This window comes from Cyanistes caeruleus, chromosome 4, assembly GCF_971803275.1.
Source record: "Cyanistes caeruleus chromosome 4, bCyaCae1.hap1.1, whole genome shotgun sequence".
NCBI classification, from domain to species: Eukaryota; Metazoa; Chordata; class Aves; order Passeriformes; family Paridae; genus Cyanistes; species Cyanistes caeruleus.
Window position 1 is genome coordinate 35,164,244 of NC_141704.1, and position 12,895 is coordinate 35,177,138.

Genomic DNA, 12,895 nt, shown 5'->3' on the forward strand with positions numbered 1-12,895 from the left:
TCCTGCAGTTCCAATATTATATGTTGTATTAAATAATAGAAAGTGTTTCACAGTTTGTACTAGATGATCACTCTAAGTCTCTTTTAGTTGAAATGGCTCTACTATCTTTTATTCTTTTGTTTGTGCATTACCACTTGTAGAGAAAGGGGTGAGAATTTATATGATGGTAGTGCTCCTGCTGGAAGAGTACAGAGACTGTGCCTAAGTGTGATTTTAAAGGTACTGCATTATTATAATATTAAAATTAACAATATTTCTGCCTACTCTCTAAAACTTCAGTACCTTCTATCTTGATAGTACTTGTTGCTACACACTTGCAATTTATTATTGACTTAAAGTTCCTAACTGGGCCCAAATTTGACGTTAGCAAAGGTTAAAAAGGCTAAAACCTTAGAAGTGTTACAATTGTAAATAGAGGCAGGGGTCACTGGTGCCTGCTTACTGTGCACACCCGGGCTCTATAGAGCCTGCCCTGATAGGAGTCTGTGGCATCTGCTCTCAAAAGCAAATGAGAAAATTCTTCATTATGACTGGCAAGTTGTTCATATCTTCTCTTTGTTCTCAGGTTGCAAACCAATGACATCCAGTAAAATTGCTAAAAGGGGCTGGGTAGGATCTTACAGTGTTGACGTGGTGCTACTTGTTAGAAATAATAGAGAGTTTCTCTACTAATTTATTTTAGTTAGTTAAAATAGTTATAATAGTTAGTGTGAAATATGCTCTATTAAAACTGAAGAAGGAAGATGTTGGAGTCTGGAATACAGAGTGTCTGCCCTTGTTTCTGATACTTAGTTATAAGATCTAGAAAAACACTGAATTTCATATAATATGAAATTCATGAGCATGTTTTCATGGTGATACATGAAAACAAATCTTAAAGTTAGATAGAAAAAGCTAAAAGTGTAAGTGTGTAGGTTAGAAAGTTTTTTTAAATCACTGGGTGAAAAAGTTAGTTTAGAGAACAGGAGACAAGATGGAGGATTTAGGGTGCTGTCCCTTGTCCCTTCTTCTTTCTTCTTCATATTCTTCTCCTAGAGGTTTTTGGGTAATAGTAAGTGATTGGATAGAAAATGTTGCAGTGCATCACTGAGGTGATGGGTCATTGGGTCATTAAGAAAAATAATATACATGTCTATTGTTAATTGGGTAAAAATAGGTATAAAGGTAAAAGAACTCCGTATTTCAGGGCCATTTTGTGCATCAGACACGAAGTGTGCCACAAGGCCTTGTTTGTACCATCAGAAGAAAGAAATGTACCAGATTGCAAAGATTAACCTTGTGTAGCCAGCCTGGAGAGACCTGTTAAGTTTTGTGATGACCTTTTAATAAACACGAGAAACAAGATTCTAACGAGCTGGGAAGTTTTCTTGGAATCATAAGAATGGAGATAAGGAGGGCTCCCCATGAGGGAGGATCCCAAAAGAATTCAGTCCAAAGGAGGCTGAGAAATCCAAGAATAAAAAAAAAAAATACAGAAGAGATGCAGCAGAAACAAAGAAAGAGAAAAAGGATTTTTTAGAGAAAAGTTACAGAAGAAACAAAGATTGAGGTTATCCTTTTATTTATTCTTTTCTCTGACTTTTAAGAGAACATGGAATTTTTATGGCCTACTGAAATATTTCCTTCTCTCTCCAGGCTGTTAGTCCAAAGTTTCTTATAACAATGTGCTGCTTAATCAAGACAAGGAGAAATTTTCATCATGCTACAAAATACAACTTTCCTTCTATTCCAACCTTGTTCCAAAAACCAAATCATGATGATCAATAAAATCATTCAGGGGCCATTATGTGGGAGGAAGAATAAAAGGAGGGAGAAAACAGATGAAAGGCAGAACCCCACCAAAGAAATCTTTATTCTGTCTGACTGGTACACTCAGCAAGCCTTTCTGCTTTCTTTTCCCAGCCCCCCAACAGCTGTCTCTGACAGATGGGGTCTGTAGTTCTGTAGTGAAGCATCTCTAAGGCAAATAATGCCCAAAATGACAACAAGGGGGCACTTTGCCTTCTAGCAGCAGCCTTCAAGCGCTCTTCAGTCATCAGGACTGTTGCACCCCAAAGTAGCAGATGTGAATTTTTGTGGATGGAGAGAAGAAAGGGAAATGGTTCCAAAAATAACTGGAGAAACAACAGCTGCTAATGAATCTGAGGTTTAATTTTTAACTTCCTATTTTGATTCTCAGACTCTTATTAGAATGTCCTTGTCTCATGGAAAGAATTCAAACAAAGGTGGGTGCTTAGAAGGCTGAAAACTGCAGTTGTTTGCACCTGTCCTTCCAGAAACTCTTAAAGAATCCTAAAGAACTGGCTGGAGAAATGATAACTCAGCACATATTAAATATGGAGACCACTACCAGAGAAATACAAATTCAAAGACAAATACTTTTACTTCCACTAGTGCAAGAACACATAAATTTTTGCTCTATGATTTTTATAAAACTTATTGGAAATATCCATCCCTTTGACCAAAAAAAATACCAGAACAAATAAACAAAACCAAAAAAACACCTACAATAAAAACCCCTCAAAAAACCCACAAACCCAAAATGCACAGCCTTTTTGCCCCAAGTTTTGTATTATTATGGTAACAAATCTGGAAAAGTTTGGTAAGTTATTCCTGTCTACAGTACTTTTCAATGAGTTTCTTGGCCTTTTCTATTACTTTCCTGTGCTGCAAGAAGCCTTATGCACCCTGTGTCATCACTATGTTCCTCCGATGTTTTGAGAGCAGGTATAAGAATATATATCAAACCTGAGATAATCAAAACTGATTTGAGATGGATATTCTTGTCCCTGGTGTTAAGAACTGACAAAACAAGGCAGCAGCCCCTCTTAAGGCCATTTGTGCCAGCCCGGTTTGACACTAACACGGGAAGTTCCTGCTCTGCCTTGAACCAGCCAGCCAGGGTTTAAAGTGCAGATTTCCTCCGGACATTGGAATGTCCCTGTCAGCCCCCTCCACCCCTCCTTTTTCCCTTAGAGCTGTGACATACCCGTCACAGGGATGTAAACCCCTCTATCCTGCCTGAAGCGCTCTAATCACGCTCCTTTAACTAAGATTCATCTCCTCCCCTCATCTAGTGTTAAGTTACTTCACTATTTTCCAAAGCACGGGTGAATTTGAAAATAATTTTAAGCAGTGACACAGCTCTTTTTATTGTGCATGTAGTGGCTCTTAAAAGAGCCTTTGGGTCTAGAGGGCTGCGGCAGGGGACTCTTTATGCGCGCTCTCCGCGGATGCGGCGGGCCAGCTGGATGTCCTTGGGCATGATGGTGACGCGCTTGGCGTGGATGGCGCACAGGTTGGTGTCCTCGAAGAGCCCCACCAGGTAAGCCTCGCTGGCCTCCTGCAGCGCCATGACGGCCGAGCTCTGGAAGCGCAGGTCGGTCTTGAAGTCCTGCGCGATCTCGCGCACCAGGCGCTGGAAGGGCAGCTTGCGGATCAGCAGCTCCGTGGACTTCTGGTAGCGCCGGATCTCGCGCAGCGCCACCGTGCCGGGCCGGTAGCGGTGCGGCTTCTTGACGCCGCCGGTGGCCGGCGCGCTCTTGCGGGCAGCCTTGGTGGCCAGCTGCTTGCGGGGCGCCTTCCCGCCCGTCGACTTACGCGCCGTCTGCTTCGTGCGCGCCATGGCCAAGGAAAGGCACAAAAGCCGGGAAACCGAGGAGAACAAATGGAAGCCGCTCGCTGCCGCGGCCGCTTTTATAGGCTGTTCACGCTCTCTCATTGGCTGCCGGAAACGCGCCGCTCCTATTGGTTGATTTAAAGCTGGAGAAGCCCGCCAGGAAAGCGCGCGCTTTCACCAACGGCTGCCCGCGCTCAGCCCCCGCCCGAGCCCCCCCCGGTCTCGGCCCCGCCGCTTTTGTTCTAAGGGTGGACTTTGTCTTTTCAGTTTTTACAGCCTCCTTGAAAAATCCTCCTTGAGAAAAAGGTTCAAACTGGAACTGAGAAATTGCAAATTATGCCGGGCTGAGTGCGTAGGAAATTTATGCTTTTCTCCAATTGACTTTTTTTTATTATTATTTTTTTTTTCTCTGAAAATTGGAACCACAACGATATTTTGGGGCTTGGATTTTCGTTACTATGGGGTGCATGAGGTTGTGTATTGTGAGGGAGTTTTGGTGGAAAAGGCTGGGTTCCACTTAGTGTAACTTTCATCTGGTAAGGTAAATGCTTTGGTGTCAAAATTAATTGCAAATTAAAGTTTCCTAATCCAAGAGAGAGTGTTTTCAAACGACTAAATCTTTCAGCATTGCGAAGTTTCCTGAGGCTGTCGCTAAATACAGCAAGGCCTAAGGTGAATTTTCCATTTTCCTCGTTCTACGTCTGCAGTGTTTCCCTATTCGGGCGAGCTGCCTTTGGAGCCCGATCACAGAAGGGTTTTCAGATGAAGGGGAGGAACAGACACCAGGTACAGAGAACACCTCCAGCACCCCAAATTTAAAGTGTGTTCCCTAACCTTAAACACAGAGGAATCACAAGTAATGGACCATTTCCTACACACCACATTCAGAGGACGAGGGGGATCACTTATTCAGAAGGGACTTAGGGAGCTCATACCTCTCACAGTGAACTGTAAAAACATTAATTTAAATATAAATAGGTATCTCCTTGTACTGTTTACACAGCGAGGGGGAAAATCCCCCCACAGAAAAGATCCCCGCAGGGAAACATTTAGATGCCTTTAAGCCTCCTACACTAAGCAGGAAACTACATTTGGATTGTTTTACTATTTTTTCAGCTAAGCACTTTCTTACTAAGTACTGCCCCTATCCAGTCCTGAACATAAGACGCTGAGTTATCAGCAACACTTCATGTTTCACGTGCTTAACTGAAATGGCTTTCAACGTATTAACAGTGACATTTAGTGGACAGTGAATGAAAAAAAAATTATGCGTTTAAAGTTAAAACAGGTAACATTTCTCTTTGAAGCAACACAGCTCTTTTTCAGCTTATGTGTGCGGCTCTTAAAAGAGCCTTTGGGTTCTTGTCCAGATGGTCCGGTACGAGCCGATGGTTCGGCTTTAGCCGCCGAAGCCGTACAGAGTGCGGCCCTGGCGCTTGAGGGCGTAGACCACGTCCATGGCGGTGACCGTCTTCCTCTTGGCGTGCTCCGTGTAGGTGACGGCGTCGCGGATCACGTTCTCCAGGAACACCTTGAGCACGCCGCGCGTCTCCTCGTAGATGAGCCCCGAGATGCGCTTGACGCCGCCGCGCCGAGCCAGGCGGCGGATGGCCGGCTTGGTGATGCCCTGGATGTTGTCGCGCAGCACCTTGCGGTGCCGCTTGGCGCCTCCCTTGCCGAGCCCCTTGCCGCCCTTGCCTCGACCGGACATGATGGAGCCGCTGCTGGTGCTGCCGCTGTGAGGCAGCGCCGCCCCCGCCGCCGCCTTTATGCGCTGTGGTCGGACCTGGTTGAGAACTGCACAGCGGAGTGAGGGGGGAGGGGTTTCCCGCCATTTTCCCTGCGCGCGTCACCGGTGGTGGAACCTCGTTCGCCGCTCCCTCCAGGGTGCTGCAAAGTCCGGCGAGTAAAACAGAATAAACCTCCCCCGCGCAAAACATGCCAGCGATGTTCCTGTTATACAGTTGGAAACCTTTCCCAGCCCTCCCCTCAGATTTGTATAAACCCTTCGCGTTTTTGCGCCTATTTTGTTGTATTGGCAGGGGTTGGTGTGAATGTTTTCAAATTCCCACAATTTTCATTCTGATGCTCGTTAATAGTTTCGGTTAATTTGTATTCAAAGCGATATAAATGCTGTTTCAGAATTTTTAATGATTTCAGGTCTCTTAAAAACTCTAAATAAGATTTCACCAAATTTAATTTTGTTGGTTTCTTTATTTTGATTTCTATCTCCCATTTCCTAACTATTCCAATTTCACATTAGCAACTTTTTGTCTGTAAATGCATATTGACCAGAAGGTGGAATATAATCTTCTTTATATTATTAAAGTTATATTGGTTTGTGACTTCTGCTAATTTTGCTCACTTTGAGTTACTGCAGTGGGGTAATTTTAGAGGTTTTTTTACAAAATTACCTTTATTATAACTACACACTGAAATTTCTGCTCCTTGATTAGGAAAAAAAAATCACTCTGCTTTTCACTATAGATTAAGCTTTTAAATTCTCCTCTCCTCTCCTCTCCTCTCCTCTCCTCTCCTCTCCTCTCCTCTCCTCTCCTCTCCTCTCCTCTCCTCTCCTCTCCTCTCCTCTCCTCTCCTCTCCTCTCCTCTCCTCTCCTCTCCTCTCCTCTCCTCTCCTCCAGTTCTGGAAACAAAAGATATTTGAATTATCTGTTGTGAAAGTCAGTAGTGGTCTTTGTTTTAGGATGTTCCAAATGTCATCATGTGAAAACATCCTGAACTCATACAACTGAAATCTTATGGGTAAAAAAAAATTATTTTTCTCTTGTCCTTTTATGTCTGAAGGGCAAACATAATTTCTACGTACTTTCTATGTACTTTTAACACTTTTAAAGTGTTAAAGTTTAAAAAAATCATTCATTATATGCTACTAGTACCTCAGGGTTTGAATTTGTGTCAACATTAATAAAAAATAATATTGCCAGACATTGTATTTTAAGAACATATATGAATAAAATTCTGGAAATACATTTGTACTTTCAAACTAATGGTTTTGAATTTTATGTAAACATTGGATAAGTTTTCATATTCCTTTTTTTCCACCCACTGGCAGCTGGTGCTTCCTTTCCTCCTCAAAATATTCTCTGTCACTCCCAAAGGAAGAACAGAAATGCAGCGTGACCTCTGTGAGTGAGACAGGTACAGATCCCTGCTTTGCACTGTGTTCATGCTCTTGTGGTCTGCCAGGCTGACTGTGATCATATCTGAGAACACAGATCTCATCTGCAGGAAATAAACAAATTCTCCCCTTGTACTTGAGCACTTTTGATGGACCAGCATATTCCCATGAGAGAGGAGAGCTCGGAGGAGAAGGCCACAACCACAGTGAGCTGGAGAAAAATGACACTGTAAAGAAAACTGCACTTATTTACACATCAGGGAGGCTGTAGAGTTACCATGGTTTTACACAAGAGAGCTGCACCAGTGAATCATCAGATTTCCTCCGATGATTAAGAGAGCAACGTCTTCCTGAGCAAGCCGGATGGAAATGAGGGGTGGGCAGGATGGGCCGTGTGCATGTGAATCAGCCCAGTGTAACTTGTAAAACTGGAGAACAAATAGAAAAGTTTGGAGGTAGAAACAGGCTTAAGATGATTTCAACCAACATATTCCTTCACAGGGATTGGGCAGGGGGGGCAGCGTTAATATTGAGCATATAGAGAGAAGTAATGAAAATTTCACTTCTGCAGTCATTCAAATGTGTATTGCAAATGCTTTATTATGCTTGGCTGCAATTTCAGTACAGTATCCTTCTGCTAATTACAAATACAATGTAACTTCAAATATGCTCATCAGGAAAATCTGAAATTAAACATTAAACCCTTCTCATGTAATATCTGAAAGAATCTGGATGGAGAGTATTCAGCTCCTACAGCATGGAGATGCAATCAGCTGGGACCTGTCTCTACACTGAACTGTAAACCGCACAAGATCTGACTTCTTTGGCAATTCTGAAGCTATTTAATCTACCCCAGTGGTCTTTGTTGTCTGTATCCCAGTGGTCACATACCCCAGCTTCAGTTCAGCACATAAGCCATGCTAGAAAGCTGTGCTTACCAAAATAGAGCAGCCCACATCATTTTGATAAGGAATTTTTTAAGCACGGAAAGCTCTGATTTTGAGACCGAGGCACTTAAGTCAATATTTGCATGTGTGGATTTACCATTTGGAAGGAATCTTCTGGCAGTAGCATAGGTACAGAAATGGTTTATGCTCTGTGGTAGTTTAGCATTTAGAAAAAAAAGTGGAAAACGCTTCCAAGCAAAACTCACAAATCTCAGAAATTTAGTTTAATGACTGATACGCTAATAACTAATTTAGTATTTTCTCTGCCTTTCCCTGTTAATTCAGACAGTCAGAGGTGGAGATACCCATTCTCATCTTTTTATTTAACCACTCCAGCTGGTCAGAGATAAAAGAGTTTAGGCTGTAGCCTTCATTTGGGCTGTTTCCAGCTTTCTTCTTGCTGCCAAATTCAGAAACTACGCAGGGACTGATAAATCAAGAAAATATCTCTGTCGTGGTCCAGCATCTTAGGCTGACCTTTGAGGATGCAGTTTGCCATTCACACAGCGTGGCTTCTACATCAGATGATTCACAGAGAGGCAAAATCTTCCAAAAAACTCTCTTGTGAGCATGTTGTCTGAGTCACTGCTGTGAAGAAGGCTTGCACGGGCCTCACCACTCATGCACAAGCTGAAATCTTGCAGGCTCGCTGCACAGCTGGAACTCCTGGTATAGCTGAAGAGGTCCAGGTAAAAAAGGCTGGAGGAACTCCTAAATCAGGTTTGGGGTGTTGGGATGTTAATGAAATACCCAGTTCTCCACATGAAGCTTTTATAGGATTTGGGAGAGAAGGGACGGGGTCAGTAACCTATAAGGAGGAGCAAGGGCACCAATGTTGAGCAAATTCTGCACTTGGCCATAGCATTCCTGGGTTTCTCTGAGGAAGACACCAAAGAGTGCACTAGTAAGTGATCCAGGGTGGCCTGTGGAGCTCTGAGCTCAGTAACACACCATGGAAATCTGCTCCTGCCTCCCGGTAGAGACACAGTGACCAGCAAACCAGCTACCCATCAACCCCAGCCGACACGGCTGCTCAGGAGCTTTGCTTCTCTCAGACCCTTTCTCTTCTTCCTAAACCAGCACTTGAGGCAGCACAGGTCTCATGTTGCAGTGTCCCTTGATTAAGCTAGAAGATGAATCCAGAAAGAGTTGTAAACACCACATGTTTTGCACCGCTGAGGCTGAGCAGCTCCTCTTGTTGCCTGGGCTCGTGCAGAGCTGCTCTGGACAGTAAGTTTTTCAGCTGAACTCTACCAGCCTATAGAGCTGTAAGCACTTAAAAACACTGAAGTACTGCCTTGTCCAAATGGCCTCTCTGGGGCATAGTTTTCCAAGCACAAATCTAATGTGAGTGCCCCTTTAGGAATTTATTGAATATTGTCTTGGGCTATGCACTGCTGGAGGAAGCCAACTCTGAGAAATAATGATATGTCTTGTGTTAGTGACTCCAGACACTGCTGCTGTGCTCTGTTTTTGTTACAGCCATACTTGACAGGAAAACTGAAAAATTCCAGTTGAAAACCCCAACCACTTACAGAGATTTATTCATGGTCATGCTCTGGATAAAGCAGCTTGCCTTTAAGGATATACAGCAGTTAAGAAAGTCACCACAATGTCCAGGTCCTGGCCAGGTCACACCAGTCATTACCTGGACTATGCTGAAGCAATAGCATGGAAGTGTCTTCATGTGCAGAAAGTGGCACTTCTCTCTGACAAACTGCACAAGATTTCTGTTGGCCAATATCTCAAGTTTATTAATGTCCCTTTTGTCTGGGAGTATTATTTTTGACCCTGTCTAGCCTTCTTCACTTGGTGCTATCCACACTAGTTAAGTGTACATTCTGTCTCATCACCCAGATTGTTCCAGAAAACACTAAATAATACTAGCCCTAGAGCATTGCTTTGATTCCTGACTCTCTGCAGACACTAAGTTGTTAATTATATCCCTTTGGCCCTGTGCTACAGACAATTTTCAAATATCTAAGAGCCTTCTGATCCTGCCTGGAGTCCCTCTGATCCCAAACAAGAACGCCTGGGAGATGGTTCCAAAAAATATCATGAAATGTCAAGTATATTGCGTACAGCATTCCTCCTTTGTCCACACAGATATTCTTTAATCAACCGTTCTGTGATAATTACCTAGACATGAGCAATTTTTGTTGCACTCCATCCACTATCAAGTCAACAGAACCCATTTTATTTCTGACACTTACTCTGTCACTGTTTCTTGGAGACTGTTGTCATTCCCCAAAACATTTTCTACTCCATATTAGAATTTATTTCCTTACTGCTAACTTGCTGCAAAGAACATCTGTGCCTGTGTTTTCTACAAGGTATTATAAAGAAAAATTAGTTCCTTTCTCACAGTGTTTCAAGTTTTTAAGAGGAAACTTCAGTTATTCAGTTATTCAGCATTCAGCATTCTCCTTTAGTCAGGCTATTTCAATAATACTTGCCTTTTCATCAAGGAAGAATTTTTAGAATTTAGAATTTTTAGACATCTGATAATCGCTATTTCTCTCTTCTGTGTATTGACTTACCATTCACTTCTCATTACCTGAAATTTGGAACTAAAAAATAGGCCTAAAACTTCAAATGGGAGTGTACCATTCTTGACCACAGAGGAAGATCATCTTCCCCTGTCTTATAGAAGCCTTCATTGTGATCCTTTTCTACTAAAATACTAGTTTTGATTTACTATCAACATAGAACTGTAATCTGAAGATCCAAATCTACTCAGGTGCTTGTCAGCTCTGCAATATTTCTTACTATTTGTAAAACTGATGCAATTTATTCCAGGTGAAGAATCTAACACATCTTTGAAGACAGTGTCTCTAATCTGGCATTTTTCAGTACATAAAATGTTCTCAACCATTTTGATTATTTTTCAGAGTTGATACTCACAGTATTTGCATACAAGCTCTGCAGACTTTAATTCAGATCATAAATAAAATTATGCCAGGCCTAGGACTGATCCCTGCAGTCATAGGCTGTTTGAGACTGCAGTTTAATTTTATAGTTGATAAACATAAACATTTAAATATAAAATTCTACCCTGGAAGGGTTAGTGTTTCTGCTAGACCAAATTTTCCTGATTATTACTTTCATTTCTAATATTTTTCTAAAATGAAACAAAATTAAATTGAGAGAAAATCTGTAGTGTATCATCAAATTCTAGAGGAACATTGCACCTTGTACTGAGACTCTTCTGAAAGTAAATTTTGAGAAAAGCCTATTAAACATGGTTTTCATTTCTTTCTTTATATCTGTTTTGAATAATATAAAATTTAATTTTTATTCATATCTTCCCTGAAATTGTTTGACCTTGTAATTAGTACAGCTCAACATCAATGAGTTGTCCCTTCCTCCGTGTGTGCAGAGTCTGTAACCTGAGAAATGCATTGATCTGTAACCCAAAATGACTGAGTTTGTACCAAGGTCTTGGCCATACTCTTCAGATACCTAAAGAGCAGGAGATAGACTGGGTGCATAGCTGGCCCTGCAGCACATTGTGCCAGGAAAACTTTCAGCATCGTGTTTCCCTCCACTCAGAAAGAAGGGCTGGAATTACCTTTGCTATCTTGGGGAATGGCATTTAATAACATGTACATCCTGGGTCTCACTGAAGGGGTTGGACAGAGTTTTTCTATACTGATGGCATTGGTTTTATTTGCATTTCTGACTGAATCAATATTTACAACCTCTATCACAAAAAGAAATAAAAAGGGACTCCGTTGTGCTCCTGGAAGAATAGACAGCATGTCACATAGTCTCAAATACCACAGTCCAGTTCCTTTTGGGCACTCTGTAAAAATTACAAAAAGTTGCAGAAGTAGGGTTACATCTCCATATTTTTGCGTGTAGATCCCTATATTTCCTCATCTTTCTGCACTTTCTTCCCCATTTTCTTCAGCTCAAATCAATACAAAATTAGTTGCTCTGTGGAATAAAGTAACACAGAATCCTGCTCATAAATGAGGTTCCTAAGCATTCTAACACTACTACTGCTACTAACAGTAATTCTCAATCCCATGGAAGAATGGAGAGAAGTCAAATTTGGTTAGAAGAGGATCTCTGATCCAAAGGCTTTCAGAAGCCAGGAGGAATATTTTGATGTTTTATGCTCTCATTGTATGGGGGAGAAGAGAAGATTTGGGGGGGTCATTCATTAAAATGCACAGCCCTTTTTTGCTGGTTGGCAAACATTAGCAGCCAATGGTAGAAGAGTCACTTCTTTGATCAGTCAGTCACCTTTCAATCACTCAAAACTCTAGGAATTTAAGTTTTGCTGAGACTCTAACTAGCCTTAACAAATCCTTTGGTCATATACAGCATGAACACCGAGCCAAATCAGGGATGCTCAAACTCATCTTGACAAGCCTTGAAACTAAGGACTGTGTGAGAGGTTAAAGTGGTTTTTGAAGCTTTCTCTACTGAACTACCAAAATTTAAAAAGTCATGGGAGTGTCATTCAGGGTTAATCTATACGCAGATTCATAAATTAACCTGGAGGAGAACTATGTGCCAAATGGTAACGAGGGAAATAATTGTTTCCCTCCACTCAGCACTGGTGAGCGAAACTGGAGTGCTGTGTCCATTTCTGATCTTCCCAGGCCAACAGAAACATGAGCAGAAACTGGAGTGGGACCACTGAAGGGCCACAAAATTGCTGAAGGGACTGGAGCATCTCTCACGTGAGGAGTGTCTTATTAATGTGTTCAGAAATCCTGTGGGTGGAATAGAAGACACAGATTCAGTCTTCTTAGTACTGCCCAGGAAGAGAGGCAATGGGCACAAACTGAAACACGGGAAATTCAATTAAAATGTAAGAATTCATTTTTTGGAACATGCTCCCTGTGAAGGTTTTAGTGCCCCTCTGCTCAAGCTGATCCTTCTTGGAGCATGGCCAGGACCTATTGCATTAGGTGTTAGATTAAAAGATGAGATGCATTTTTTTTTAGGAGATTTGATTGTCCTAATGCTGAAATAACTGTCCATATATTTTTGTTAGCTTAGCTGAAGTATAACTAAAAGGATACAGGTTTCTTTACTACTGAAAACTCTTTGGCACCTTGAATCTTCCCTACATATAAACTTTGCTGTTGCTGAATTCGTATTGTCAATATAGTTTCAGTATGACAGAGACCTGACTAATGCCTTTTTAGAGAAAAGTTATTGTTATGATGCTTT

The 12,895-nt window shown here is 41.9% G+C and overlaps 2 protein-coding genes across 2 annotated transcripts; both read right to left on the minus strand.

The window, feature by feature from the left end:
- Positions 1-3,140: 3,140 nt before the first annotated feature.
- Positions 3,141-3,645, minus strand: LOC111930311 (histone H3). Its single transcript, XM_086885880.1, has one exon. The coding sequence runs from the start codon at positions 3,623-3,625 to the stop codon at positions 3,215-3,217; it is 411 nt and encodes a 136-aa protein (XP_086742006.1). The 5' UTR covers positions 3,626-3,645; the 3' UTR covers positions 3,141-3,214.
- A 1,246-nt stretch (positions 3,646-4,891) lies between these two features.
- Positions 4,892-6,974, minus strand: LOC111943783 (histone H4). The gene has a single exon (XM_086885881.1). It carries the CDS (start codon positions 5,328-5,330, stop codon positions 5,019-5,021), a length of 312 nt encoding a protein of 103 aa, XP_086742007.1. The 5' UTR covers positions 5,331-6,974; the 3' UTR covers positions 4,892-5,018.
- Between the last annotated feature and the right edge of the window lie 5,921 nt (positions 6,975-12,895).